The 12384-nt window shown below is 43.5% G+C and overlaps 1 protein-coding gene across 3 annotated transcripts; it reads left to right on the top strand.

The window, feature by feature from the left end:
* The first annotated feature begins 305 nt into the window (after positions 1-305).
* On the top strand, positions 306-12364 carry irak4 (interleukin-1 receptor-associated kinase 4). 3 transcript variants are annotated; one of them, XM_079501096.1, is made up of 12 exons: positions 306-660; positions 1513-1658; positions 2445-2615; positions 2676-2795; positions 4247-4407; positions 5853-5917; positions 6524-6638; positions 7099-7208; positions 7398-7584; positions 10465-10527; positions 11342-11506; positions 12018-12364. In XM_079501096.1, the coding sequence occupies exons 1-12, from the start codon at positions 494-496 to the stop codon at positions 12084-12086; spliced, it is 1539 nt and encodes a 512-aa protein (XP_079357222.1). In that variant the 5' UTR covers positions 306-493; the 3' UTR covers positions 12087-12364. The 3 variants fall into 3 exon arrangements, with proteins under 3 accessions (XP_079357222.1, XP_079357221.1, XP_079357223.1); XM_079501095.1 differs by having other exon boundaries at positions 2445-2795; XM_079501097.1 differs by lacking the exon at positions 306-660 and adding an exon at positions 837-937 and having other exon boundaries at positions 2445-2795.
* The last annotated feature ends 20 nt before the right edge of the window (positions 12365-12384 follow it).

Genomic DNA, 12384 nt, shown 5'->3' with positions numbered 1-12384 from the left:
TATCGCTGTGCAGCAGACGCACACGTAGGAGGAGACAGCAGTTGGTTACGTTTATACAGAGCCATAGAGAGACAGAGTTGCGACATTGAGGGGGCAGAAAACAGCCTGGTCACGTGGTTTATGTACTAGCGCGAGCCCATAGACTCCAGTGCATTCCGTAAACTTCCTGGAAGTGACTGCAGCCAGACGCTTCTCTAAACTTCCGGTGTCCCTATTAAGAGCCTGGCCCCATGAAGTGAACGGAGTTGTCGTAACTCTGTCTTACTCTATGGCTCTGTGTCTAGGGAAGTTACTCAATATCGGAAAGCACGTCCGGAAAACATACATTTTGTTGCTGCATGATCAAAACACGAGTTTACAAATACCGAGTTTCCTCTTAACACGCTCAACATATTACAACAAGCACATACTACCGGTACGTTATTATAGGCCAATTCGTTGAATAATAATAGGAAAGTGAAAGTGAAGACTTGGCGAGAATCGTTTACATAAGATGAACGCCGCTAGTTCAATAACATCCACTACCTACATTCGCAGACTAGATTATGGAACACTTCGCAAACTGTCTGACTTTCTGGACCCCCAGGACGCCTGGAAACAGGTGCTGGTGTCCATAAGGAGACCCAGCGGGGAGCCCCGGTACTCACAGCTTCATGTCAGGTGCAGTATAGGCCTATGACTATTGTTTGTTATATGTAGTTATAGTTCTCAAACGTTTCTTTTCAGGTTCCACATAGCCATAGGCTATTCAATACATGAAATGCATCATCAGACTGAGGTCTTCAACGTTTTTCTGCCCATTACATTAGGATTAGCAGAGAGAGAGAGAGAGAGAGAGAGAGAGAGAGAGCCAAGGGACCCCGCTATAGAGAGTATGCGCATGCTTAAAGTGAATGGCACATCGAGTGGCAAATCGAGTGGCAAAGCAACAGGCAAAGTGAGTTTAACATTGTTTAATGTTGTTTAATGCAATCAGATAAGACTTTTCTGTGTGGATGTATAGGCTGTCAAGGCCAGAAAGTCGTTTTTTGCCACTCAGTAGGCGTTCCTGCATAACTTCCTGGTTTGATGATGATGTCACACGCATACCCTCTATAGTAAATTGTGTTGCAGATTACACTTTTCCATAGGTTCATTGATTATTGTGTATATGTATGTTGTCATTTAGACCTTGGTTCTGTACTTGGTCTGCTCCTTTTCCCCCCCTCTACGTAGTAAGCACCTCTTAGCCGAAATTAGCAGATCTACAAGCTCACAAACTCACATGTAGGCCTACAGGTCCCGGTTTCGCCTCCCGGCCGAGGCTATACACTTACTAAAGTAAATGTTGACTACCAGACTAACACTTATAGGCCTACCTGTAATAACAGTGTTTCTTATTTGGTAAAAAATAAAATAATAATAATAATAATAATAATAATAATAATTTTATATATATATATTATTATTTTTTGTATTTATTTTTTATTTTTCACCACTGGATCTGATATTGGTCTTTCCTTGCCTGTGCAGGAGATACGAAGGCCTGGTTGCACAGGGGAGAAGTCCAACACTTGAGCTGCTGAATGACTTGGGGACAACTAATTGTACAGTGGGAGAACTTGTAGAGATTCTGAAGAGCCACATATTACTGGCTCCAGCCAGTTTACTGCTACCTGGTACGTATGTTTCCAACCAACACTTCAGGGTGACCGGAAGGCTCGCTCCAAAATATTCTCGTCCCCATTTTCTTCACGAACCAGCGGTTCTTGAATTATTGTATGTATTAGGCATAGTTACTGAGGTTAGGTTTAGGAATAAGGTTAGATTTAGGCATAGTTACAGAGGTTACGTTTAGGAATACCAGGTGAATACCGCTGGATTTTCCCTGGGTTAGGGTTAGTCACATTCACTAAGGTCACTAGTCACTACCTATAGTCACTATAGGGTTAGACTAGACCAGGGTTCCCCATTTAATTTTCCTCGAGGGCCATATTTTGACTAAGGTACCAGGCTGGGGGCCGAGTCCGCATCACGCACGAGAAAATGTTTTTTATTTATTTTTTCATTAATTAATTAAGCTTATAGAATAGATGTAGAACTGTGGTTCTCAACCAGTGGTCCTTGAGGGGGTTCCTGGTGGTCTGTGGACCACCAGTGGTCCTTGAGGGGGTTCCTGATGGTCTCCAGCTAAATGATGGAGAGTTGGTAACCAAATGGACCCTTATAGATCTTTAACTCTTGAGAGTGTAAAATGAATTCATTTTCAGAGCAAGACCCCATTTGAAAATATATGGCAGGGATTCTCATCTTTTAATTTGAAGGATGCCCAGTTTTACATGCATAGGCTACTGACCCCCATTTAATGCCATTTATATGTGGGACCTCAATTTATTATAACTTTTATTATTATATCCTGGGAAAAAAAGTTCTAAAAGAAATCCTACTTTCTTGTCTTATAACAGAGGCAGTAAAAGAGTGCAGCAGACAGCAGGATTGTCCAGGGCCACAGACGGCTGACAGGGTGTGTCCAGGGCCACAGACGGCTGACAGGGTGTGTCCAGGGCCACAGACGGCTGACAGGGTGTGTCCAGGGCCACAGACAGATGACAGGGTGTGTCCAGGGCCACAGCCAGGTGACAGGGTGTGTCCAGGGCCACAGCCAGGTGACAGGGTGTGTCCAGGGCCACAGACAGATGACACAACCAGGGTGTTGGAGACTGTCACAGGACTGTCACATCCAATGTGCCCTGCAGCTCTGCATTCTGCACCCCCAAATATCCCCTCTGTGGATCATGACGAACCAAGCAACTCAGGTCAGTGGTCCTCAAACATGTTCATGTCCCATATTATGGCTGCCGGACCCCCATTTGTTTGTGCCAGGTACCCTAGATACAAGATTTGTGTTGTGAAAATGTCTCAGAAAACACACACACACACACACACACACACACACACACACACACACACACACACACACACACACACACACACACTTGCTTGCTTATGGTTGTCCATCGAATCCGATGATGACGTCCACTTCTATCGGTGAGTACGTTGGTGGCTGAAAAGTCCTATCCTGGACCCACAAGTCCTGTTGCATGTAGGACATGTATATGTGGTGGTAGTGGCAGCAGCAACTGTAGGTGTCTTCCTTTTGTTTCTCCTCTCCTGCCTCCTGGCTGTCCTTTCCTCTTCCAGCATGTTGGTGCCATCTCGGCACAGCTGACGCCAGGTGTTACGGTCAGTAGCCACATCCTCCAGGGCCTCAGGTCTGATCTTGCACTTCCTTAATGCAGTCTTCATCTGGTCTTTGTACCGCTTCTTGGGTCCTCCAGCAGAGCGCAGACCATGGTGTAGTTGACCATAGAGCACTCTGCGAGGCAGACGGTTTGAGGGCATCCTTATTACATGGCCCAGCCATCGTAGCTGGTGCTGGGTGATCGTGGCCTCAATACTCCTGCAGTTGGACTTTGCGAGTATGTCAGAATGAGGCACACGATCACGCCATGTAATGCCTAGGATGCGCTGAAGGCAGCGTATATGGAACTGCTCCAGGGCCTTGATGTGGCGGCTGTAAATTACCCAGGCTTCGCAGCTGTAGAGGAGGGTAGTGATACAGATGGCTTGGTACACAGAGACCTTTGTGGAGAGATGGAGGTTCTTGTTTTGGAAGACCCGTCGCCGGAGTCTCCCAAAAGCAGCCGCTGCCTGCTTGATCCTGTTCTGGACCTCATTGTCAATGGTGGTATCTTCAGAGAGAATACTCCCCAGGTATCTGAAAGATGGTACAACTGATAGTTGTTCTCCAGAAACAGCAAAGGTAGGTGGTGTAGATGGGATGTTGGAGCTCCACTGGCAAACTACTTCCGTCTTGGTGGTGTTGACGGTCAGTCCCATTCTGCTGTACGCTCTCACCGCAGCAGCAAGAACAGACTGGAGGTCCTGTGGACTGTGAGCTACGAGAGCACAGTCGACACACACACACACACACACACACACACACACACACACACACACACACACACACACACACACACACACACACACACACACACACACACACACACACACACACATTTTTATATAAATGTTTATAAAATATTACAAAGATAATAACAGATATCTTTGTATTTATTATGGTTTATTTTTTAATATAGTGTGTGAAGTGAATATTGAACCTTGTAGTCACTTGATAAGCTCACTAGATGGCAGTGTTGGGTGTCATAGTTCTAAACATGTTCATGTAATGTGTTTGTCCTGGTAGCTTACTTGACGTTGCCATACGAGAAGCTTGTGAAGATCACTGGTAACTTTGATGAGCGCCCCCTGTCTGACGGAGGGAGCCGGTTGGGAGAGGGAGGCTTTGGGACTGTGTACAAAGGCTTCATCCGTGACAGGCCTGTTGCTGTCAAACGGCTCAATGCAGTGAGTGCAGTGTTGTTTTTGGCAGCACATTTCTATTTTAATTTTAGTTATAGTCTCTTGAATAGTTTTCACTTAGTTTTAGTCACATTTTAGTCACCCGGAATGTTTTAGTGTTAATCTAGTTTTAGTCGACTAAATCTACAGGTGATTTAGTCGACTAAAAAGTGTTTTGGCGGGCCTTGATGCCGTCGTAATGGCTGATTTTATACTTGCTGAAAATAGCCGATCTACAAGCTCACAACGCGTCGCAGCACGGCACGTTGTGAGCTTGTAGATATGCTATTTTCAGCATGCAACCAAGTGTAAAATTCCGTGTGTCTTTTACTTATACTGGATCTCTTGTCCACTAGTCTCTTCCTAAAATTTTAGTCCAGTTTTTATTTGTTGTCTTAGTTTTCGTCATCATAGCTACGTTTTCATTTAGTTTCCGTCAGTGAAAAAAGGTAATCGAAGAACATTTTTCGTCTTAGTTTTAGTCGACAAAATCAACACTGAGTGAGTGGAAACACTTACCAGTGGCTCTCACTTTTACATTTGCACAATCTCAGAGTTACAGATCTCTTTAGGGTCTAAGATGGGACCATATTCAAGCATTTCATGTCACAATTGAGTACCACAGACGAAAAACAGTCTAAGTCCAAATTTCAGACTGACCCCTCCACGAAAAGGCCTCGTTGTCCTGAACCCTTATCTATCATTTATATATTATGGATCAATAGTGTGGACTTAGACTGTTATTCGTCTGTGGCAAAAATAATTGTGATTAACGATATCGCGTTGATATTAGAACTGCTATTTTTAGCAAATCGATTTGTGCAGAGTGAAATTAGAGCTTACCAAAATAATGTGCTAAGACTTATATTAGCAGTGGTACTGAATTTGCAGCTCAACAAAAACCAATTCATCCTGTTGTATTACGGAGCATGTCCCATCCCTACCCTCAAGGAACACTGAGGGTAGCCTACATTGAGAACATTCTCAATGCAATTCTTACAAAGCCTGTAGCCGTAGGCTGCTTGCTTGGACATCGACATTAACCATGTAACCGTAAACCCTATTTTCTTCCCCCCCAAAACAATGTTTTAAAAAATGGCATTTTCATTCTCTCCAATTTGTTTTGAAAATAGCCGATCTACAACCCTAGTGGATTTTCATCAGGTTCAAGACCTCGTAGAAAGTGTGCAGACTTCCCTTCCTCTCATACGTATTCCTCGTACATATTATACTTCAGGACCTGTACATTTTAGTTGGGAAGCACAATTGTTGTGCTTCCCTTTGGACTCTGCTTCAAGAGTATAGTGAGACTGTGAGACCACATCCAACCACTACAGATGTACTACTTATATTGCATTAACCCTACCTTATAAATTGGCTATAAAACAATGTTTTATTCGTCAAAATAAGCCTCAGGTTTCAGCTTTAACAAAGCATATTTCCACTTTCAGATGGAGGATATCTCCCTCGACGAGCTAAGAATGCAGTACGACCAGGAGATCCAGACGTTGAGGACGTGAGTTGTCAGTTCCAAATGTCTTTGTATTTCTCTTGCCTGTCCTTCACTATGTCCTCTAGCTCCTTGTTACACACCGGTGGCTGTAGTGAAGTGACTCACTGCCATCTCATAACCACGTGAGCTGTGTCTTAAGCAGATATTTAAATCAATGTAATGGATCTCAAGAGAGATAGCAGCAACAGAGGAGAGAGAGGGGGGGCAGTTGTGAGTTACAGCATCACCAAGTAGCTCAAGCTATTGAAGCTTGTCGCTCTGTGCTCTTAAATGCAATTTAATTATTTTTATGTAAATGCCACATTGTAATTTATTTTATGTTAAATCGGGACTCATTATTTTGAAAATCCTGTTCAATGAGTGTTTACAAATGTCACACAAAGCAATATACACAAGTGTTGGAAAGATACCATCATCACAGGAACATTTTATGAAAGGCCATTTAGTATAATTGTTTTACTGATATCGTAATACAATCACATTATGCATTGCTTCTTTCTACTTGGCTCTGTGATTGTGAAATACTTTTGTTCCTGGTTGTTTGGAAAAGGTTTCGCAGCATGTTTGTTACACGTCTGTTCTGATAATAAAGGTTGACTTTCTTCACAGATTGCAACACGAGAACTTGGTGGACCTGGTTGGTTTTTCCTGTGACAGCCAACACCCGTGTTTGGTGTACGCCTACATGGCTAATGGTTCTCTGCTTGACCGGCTGGCTTGTTTGGTAAGTTACAGATCCAGTGTGTTCGTCTAAAAGCCCTTGATAGTGTCAAAATGGATCCATATACAGTAAATCCTCAGTGTTGTACAAATATAGTAACTAAATGTATCCTTATGGGTCATTTGTTCCGTGGCATTGTTCCGACCTCCCATTGTTCCAAAATTACTAACGCTAGCTATAACCCTAACCCTAAACATAACCGCAAGCACGGGAGCAGCGCATGTTCGCCAACTGGCAGCGCATGTTCGCCAACCAGCAGCGCATGTTCGCCAACCTTAATGCATGTTCGGATATCTTTCTGTATGTTCATTGATTGATGATTGATGTTCACTTCATTGAAAATGAATTCAAAAGGTCAAAAGCACCAAAAAAGCGGTTTACATTGTTGTCCTTTTGTGTTACAGAACATGTTTTCTGTTCTTCAGATAAAGTATATGAGAATCTTTTTCTTCATCTTTGTCAGGATGAAAGCCCCCCACTCTGCTGGAGACGGAGATGTCTGATTGCTGTGGGCACAGCGAGAGGCCTGGACTACTTACACAGCAACCACCACATCCACAGGGATATCAAAAGGTACACACAGGCTTTTGGGTTGGTTTTATTACATCCTAATCTTTATAATCTCATCATCTATTACCGGTAATAATGGTTCTCACCACCTTGCCCGTGGCGTGAATCGGAATCGGAATCGTGAATCGTGTGTGGTAAGATTTTTTTAATTGTCTAATAAATTGTTGTCATATGTTTGTTTAATATACCCAGTGGAAATATTCTGTTGAATGAAGACCTCGTGCCGAAGATCTCAGACTTTGGCTTAACGAGAGCGTCGGCCAAGCGCACGTCAACCACCATGATGACCCAGCGAATCGTTGGCACACGGGCATACATGGCACCTGAAGCACTGCGAGGCGAGATCACCCCAAAATCTGACATATTCAGCTTTGGAGTGGTAAGACACACACGCACGCACGCAGATGCATATGGAGATATAGTGGATTTAGATGTGCAATTCTGCATTGCATACTGTACCTGTAGGCCTCTTCATCAAACAAAAAACACACACACACACACACACACACACACACACACACACACACACACACACACAGAGCTATTGTGGATTTAGAAAACTGCAACAACTATAACGCAACTCAGCAATCTCCTTCTGAACAATATGTGGAACTGCTGACATGCAGGTTCTGTACTTAATCTCAGGATGGTCAAATAAAAAGGACAGCTTCTGCTCATCCATGAAACCACTAGAGACAATGAAAAGGAAGTACAAAAGTGACAAAATAAAAAAAGCATTATACTCCAGGTTGTTACATCTCGTATTTAGAAGCTACGATTAATGGGAGCATTAGAAAAGTAGAGTAGATACTATATACATTTCATTTAACCAGGTGCGTCCCATTGAGACTTTAGCAAGGGAGCCCTGGCCAAGAAAGCAATCAAGCAGGGCAGTAATGCAATAAAAGCAATAAAAGCAAAAACACAAACTGCATTAATACAAACTCAAGTAAAACAAGCTTTTCAATATCTGAAGTAAACTTTTAAAATCAACCAAAGGGGATTGAGTGCTCCAGTCTAATGGCATTCTCTGGAGCCGATTCCAGGTCCATGGCGCATAAAAAACTAAAAGCCACCCCCCTACAATCTGTGGATGGATGATGTGATGCTCAAACATGCACTCTCAGGGAGCGGAGGTTGTAAGAATCATTTGCATTGTTTCATGTCCTATGAAAGCAGCTAGGGATCACGGCTACAAATTGACATTTGGTTGTGCAGTTTGACCCATCAGTTTTGGAGATATGGCTTATGGAGTGATGTCTTGCACAAATGGAGACAGTTGAGATCATTAAGACCTGAGACTAATTCTAAAAAAATAATGTTGCTATATCAGTCGTGCTCAAACTTTTACAAGCCTGGACAGCATTCCTTTTCGGGTTTATAATCCGGTCGGGAGCGGATGATATCACTACGTCAGGTTGTAGTCATTAATTTGTTTGTAGTCATCAGGCAGGAAACATCAAATGGAACTTCCGAATTTGCTCAATAAAAACAACAGGCTGGGGCACGGTGGCACAGCCGGTAGTGCTGTCGCCTCACAGCTAGAAGGTCCTGGGTTCGATTCCCGCTGGGGACGCTGTGGCGCTGGGGGGCGTGTTCTCTCCTCCGCGTCATCAGTGCCCATACCCGAGGCGTGGTTGGCGAAAGGGCCTTTCTGTGTGGAGTTTGCATGTCTCCCCGTGTCTCCTAGGGTACCCTCACAGAAAAAATGCAGTAATCCTGGTCTCTGACTCTAAACTGCCAGCCGGGGCGCCTGATGGAGGGGAAAGGAACTGGTCGGATTAACGTGTTCCTTCCACACGCTACGTCTGGCCGGGGAAACTCCCCCCTGTCAGGTGAAAAGAAGCAGCTTGGACTCCTCATGCATAGAAGGAAGCATGAGGTCAGTCCGCTGCCCCCCCAGGTTGGCAGAGGAATTGTAGCGCCCAGGATTACATTAGATAATTGACACTGGGTGATAAAATGGGTTGCAGAATCGTGGGATAAAAAATATTTAAAAGATGATGGTTCCTGCCTGATGACTACAAACTTTGACTACAACATGACGTAACGATATCATCCGCCCCAGACCGGTTCACACAGCAATTTTGTAACACAACCTCAGAGGAAAGCCTGGTGACGCGAGGTTAGTGAAGGACCGGTATGTATTTGGCCGCGGACCCCATCTCGAAATATTTTGTTCCAGCTGGGACCCCGGAAGCCAAGATTTGTGTTAAAATCACACCTGTATGAACTGAGCGGTGTAACTATACTTTTACTGTACTGTAGTTATACTTGTATTGTTATGGTTATAGTGGTCAGTGTGAATGAGCCTGTAGGCTGCTCAACAGTGCCACTTGAGGTCACACAACGGTACTGTTCATACCCCAAACAGACAGACACAGACACGTTATTATGGATCCCATCGCAGTTCTAGGAAAGCCCCGCTGTGATTGACAGTTCTCATTATATATTATAATTATATTAAAGATTTGTACACATTTTCACGATTTTTCAAAACTAGAAGATCTACAAGCTCATAGCGCGTCACTTTGTGCCTCCCAAAATGGGAGTGGGGCAAAATGGCAAAGGGAGAAGCCTAGTTATGGCTTTGTAAATTAAAATGTGCCATAACAACGAACCATATACCGTGGGATGATGAAGTCAGACCTGCCCCATCACATCATCAATGTGTAAGATATGTTGCATTTAAATAAAGCGTAAGGCTCACTCCAGTGTTGTGATACACTGGTTCCCAAATCTTTTAGTTTTAACTCGACTCGAGACCCAAAAGAGAGATTTTATCTCCCCGGGACCCAAACTAATAGCATTGTGTTGCGTCGCTTTGTAACCTTGTTGGTTTGCTTCTTTGTTGTTGTCTCTTTAAAAACCTTTTGAAGTTGTGATTAAAGTAAAAAAACTAAAAAAGGATTATTTTTAATGTATGAAAACAAAAAAAAGTAGGCCTATATTTACTCGTGACCCACAAAATCGTAGCAGCTGGATCCAGCCCAAAGACCCCGCCCACTCTCTGAGTGGACTGCATAAGCTACAGTCTGATAATCAGGCTACAAAAATCGGTCCCAACCTACTGTTCTGATATAAGGTCATCTTTGTCAATGAAACTGGTTGACCTGGTATCTTGTGTACACTATAATAGCTCACGTCTGAATGACTGCCATGGAACAGTAGAGTCTATGTTAAAGCCTGCTGATACTATGGGAAGGCTTGTTGTAGGAGGAGAGCCAGGTGCTTAACCCCATCTCTCTGTCATCTACAGGTGTTGTTGGAAATATTGTCTGGACTCGGCCCAGTCGACGAAAAGCGGGAGCCGCAGTTCCTGGTAAGACAAAAGAGGCTTTCATCGTTTCAATGGAGCTGTGGCACACAGTGTATTTTTTAATAGGGAGGAAAACATTTAACCACTTTAATTAACCCTGGTGTCCGTATTTTTGGGGCAAATGTTCCAAAATATTCACACACAAAAAAGTGTTTTAAAATGTGCACTGTGAACTTGTAGATTGTCTACAATCGTCATGCAATGAAGTATATGCTTTTGGTGCATTTCTGTGCGGTGGAGAGAGGAAAAGAAAGAAAAAGAAACACAGGAGAGGGGGGGGGGGGGGGTGCACAACTTGGCTATGTTGGTCGTGGAGTGGATGGCAGATACTGGACACACAAAACAACCCTCTGTATCTAATATAAATGTCTTCCAAGGCAGCACGAGTTGCTCTTCCATAAGGCAAGATCCAGGGCATAATGGATAACGCCCAAACCACACCTATGCATAATGTAATGGGTAGCGGAGGTGTGGCACAACATAGCACTTTTTACGGGGGAACGCCTCTTACACAATACTAAAACCCCAAATTAAGGAAAAAGGGTCCCTGCCGCAAGATGGAGCCCCTAGAGTACTGACCAGTTGCCTCTCTGAGCTCTTAACAGCTTTTGGGTGGTGATATGTTAATACAAATTCTTGGGTAATGTATTGTAGACAGACTAAGTAGAATCTACATTGCATAATGTAGATGAATGATCCACGCAACAGATATAAAAGCAAGAAGTGTTCTCGGGTGCCCTGTGTTCTGGTTCGTCGGTTACCCTTGAAGAAATACTGTCTCATGTTATCTTTTCCTCCTCCTGCTCCACACGGCAAGATGGAGCTGAGGTATGACATAGAGGATGAAGATGAGGATCTGACTCTGGAGGACTTTGTGGATGAGAAGATGAGAGACTGGGAGTTGGTCCAGGTGGAGGGCTTCTACTCACTGGCCTGCAGCTGTCTCCATGACAGGAAGGCCAGGCGGCCTGACGTCACAAAGGTACAGTAACAGCAAGTGTCTCAAGCATTGAGTTATAAAAGAACTAGAGTGGTAAATGACAGACTGCACTGGTTACCAGCTCACAACAGCAGCCATATACGCCTACGCTCTGGGCTTGTAATAAATGGTTAAGCCTGACGAAAGTGTCTCAACTGAATTGTAGATCTGATATATTTGTCGTACAATGAAGTACCGGTATATAGTTGCTGTCGGGCAGAAATCTTATGTCCATTTTTGCCGTTTTTTACATCTTAAATTAATTCCCTACTTCGTCACACAATTGCAAAAATAGCATGTTGTTTTGTACAGGTTTCCGCCTCCTGTGGTTCCGACACTACTTCTGCACATTTCTGTGTGTCACTCTCTTTGAATGTGCGCCGCAGAATCCTGTTAGCCGAGCTGTAATATTCCAGTGGGGAAGATGTTAAAAGGATAATCTTGTAAAGTGAGTGCTGTGTGACACGGGAGGACTGTCTTTTCCATTCATTACTGTCAAAATGTGTTTCAACAGGTCTTGAAAGAACTAGAGGAAGTTGTCAAAAGCATCTTGCTGGAACGCCAGGTGAAGGATGAAGCCTAGGACCCTGGGGGGCCCCAGGTCGGAGCTGCTGGCATAACAGACATGAGTTAACTGAGAAATGATGAAAACCATGAAAGACGACATACAGACCATGGTTTTCGACAACATACTATAGTATGTCATTTCTCATAGTTTGACGATAAGATAAAATCATGAAAAACGACATACTATAGTATGTAGTTACATACAGTACTATATTATGTTGTTTTTCAGGATTTTCATTTTCACTTTACTATTTGTTATATAAAATTAGCACAAATAAATATGATTGATACGTTGATGCTATGCCGCCCCATTG

Source organism: Electrona antarctica (genome assembly GCF_951216825.1).
Source record: "Electrona antarctica genome assembly, chromosome: 5".
NCBI lineage: Eukaryota > Metazoa > Chordata > Actinopteri > Myctophiformes > Myctophidae > Electrona > Electrona antarctica.
This window is presented reverse-complemented; position numbering and strand designations above follow the sequence as displayed.

Coding starts and splice junctions, on each gene's coding strand:
- irak4 (XM_079501095.1), top strand. CDS start 494: ATGAACGCCGCTAGTTCAATAACATCCACTACCTACATTCGCAGACTA. Junction 1,659..2,444: donor AGCCAGTTTACTGCTACCTG/GTACGTATGTTT, acceptor GTCTTATAACAG/AGGCAGTAAAAGAGTGCAGC. Junction 2,796..4,246: donor TGACGAACCAAGCAACTCAG/GTCAGTGGTCCT, acceptor TTGTCCTGGTAG/CTTACTTGACGTTGCCATAC.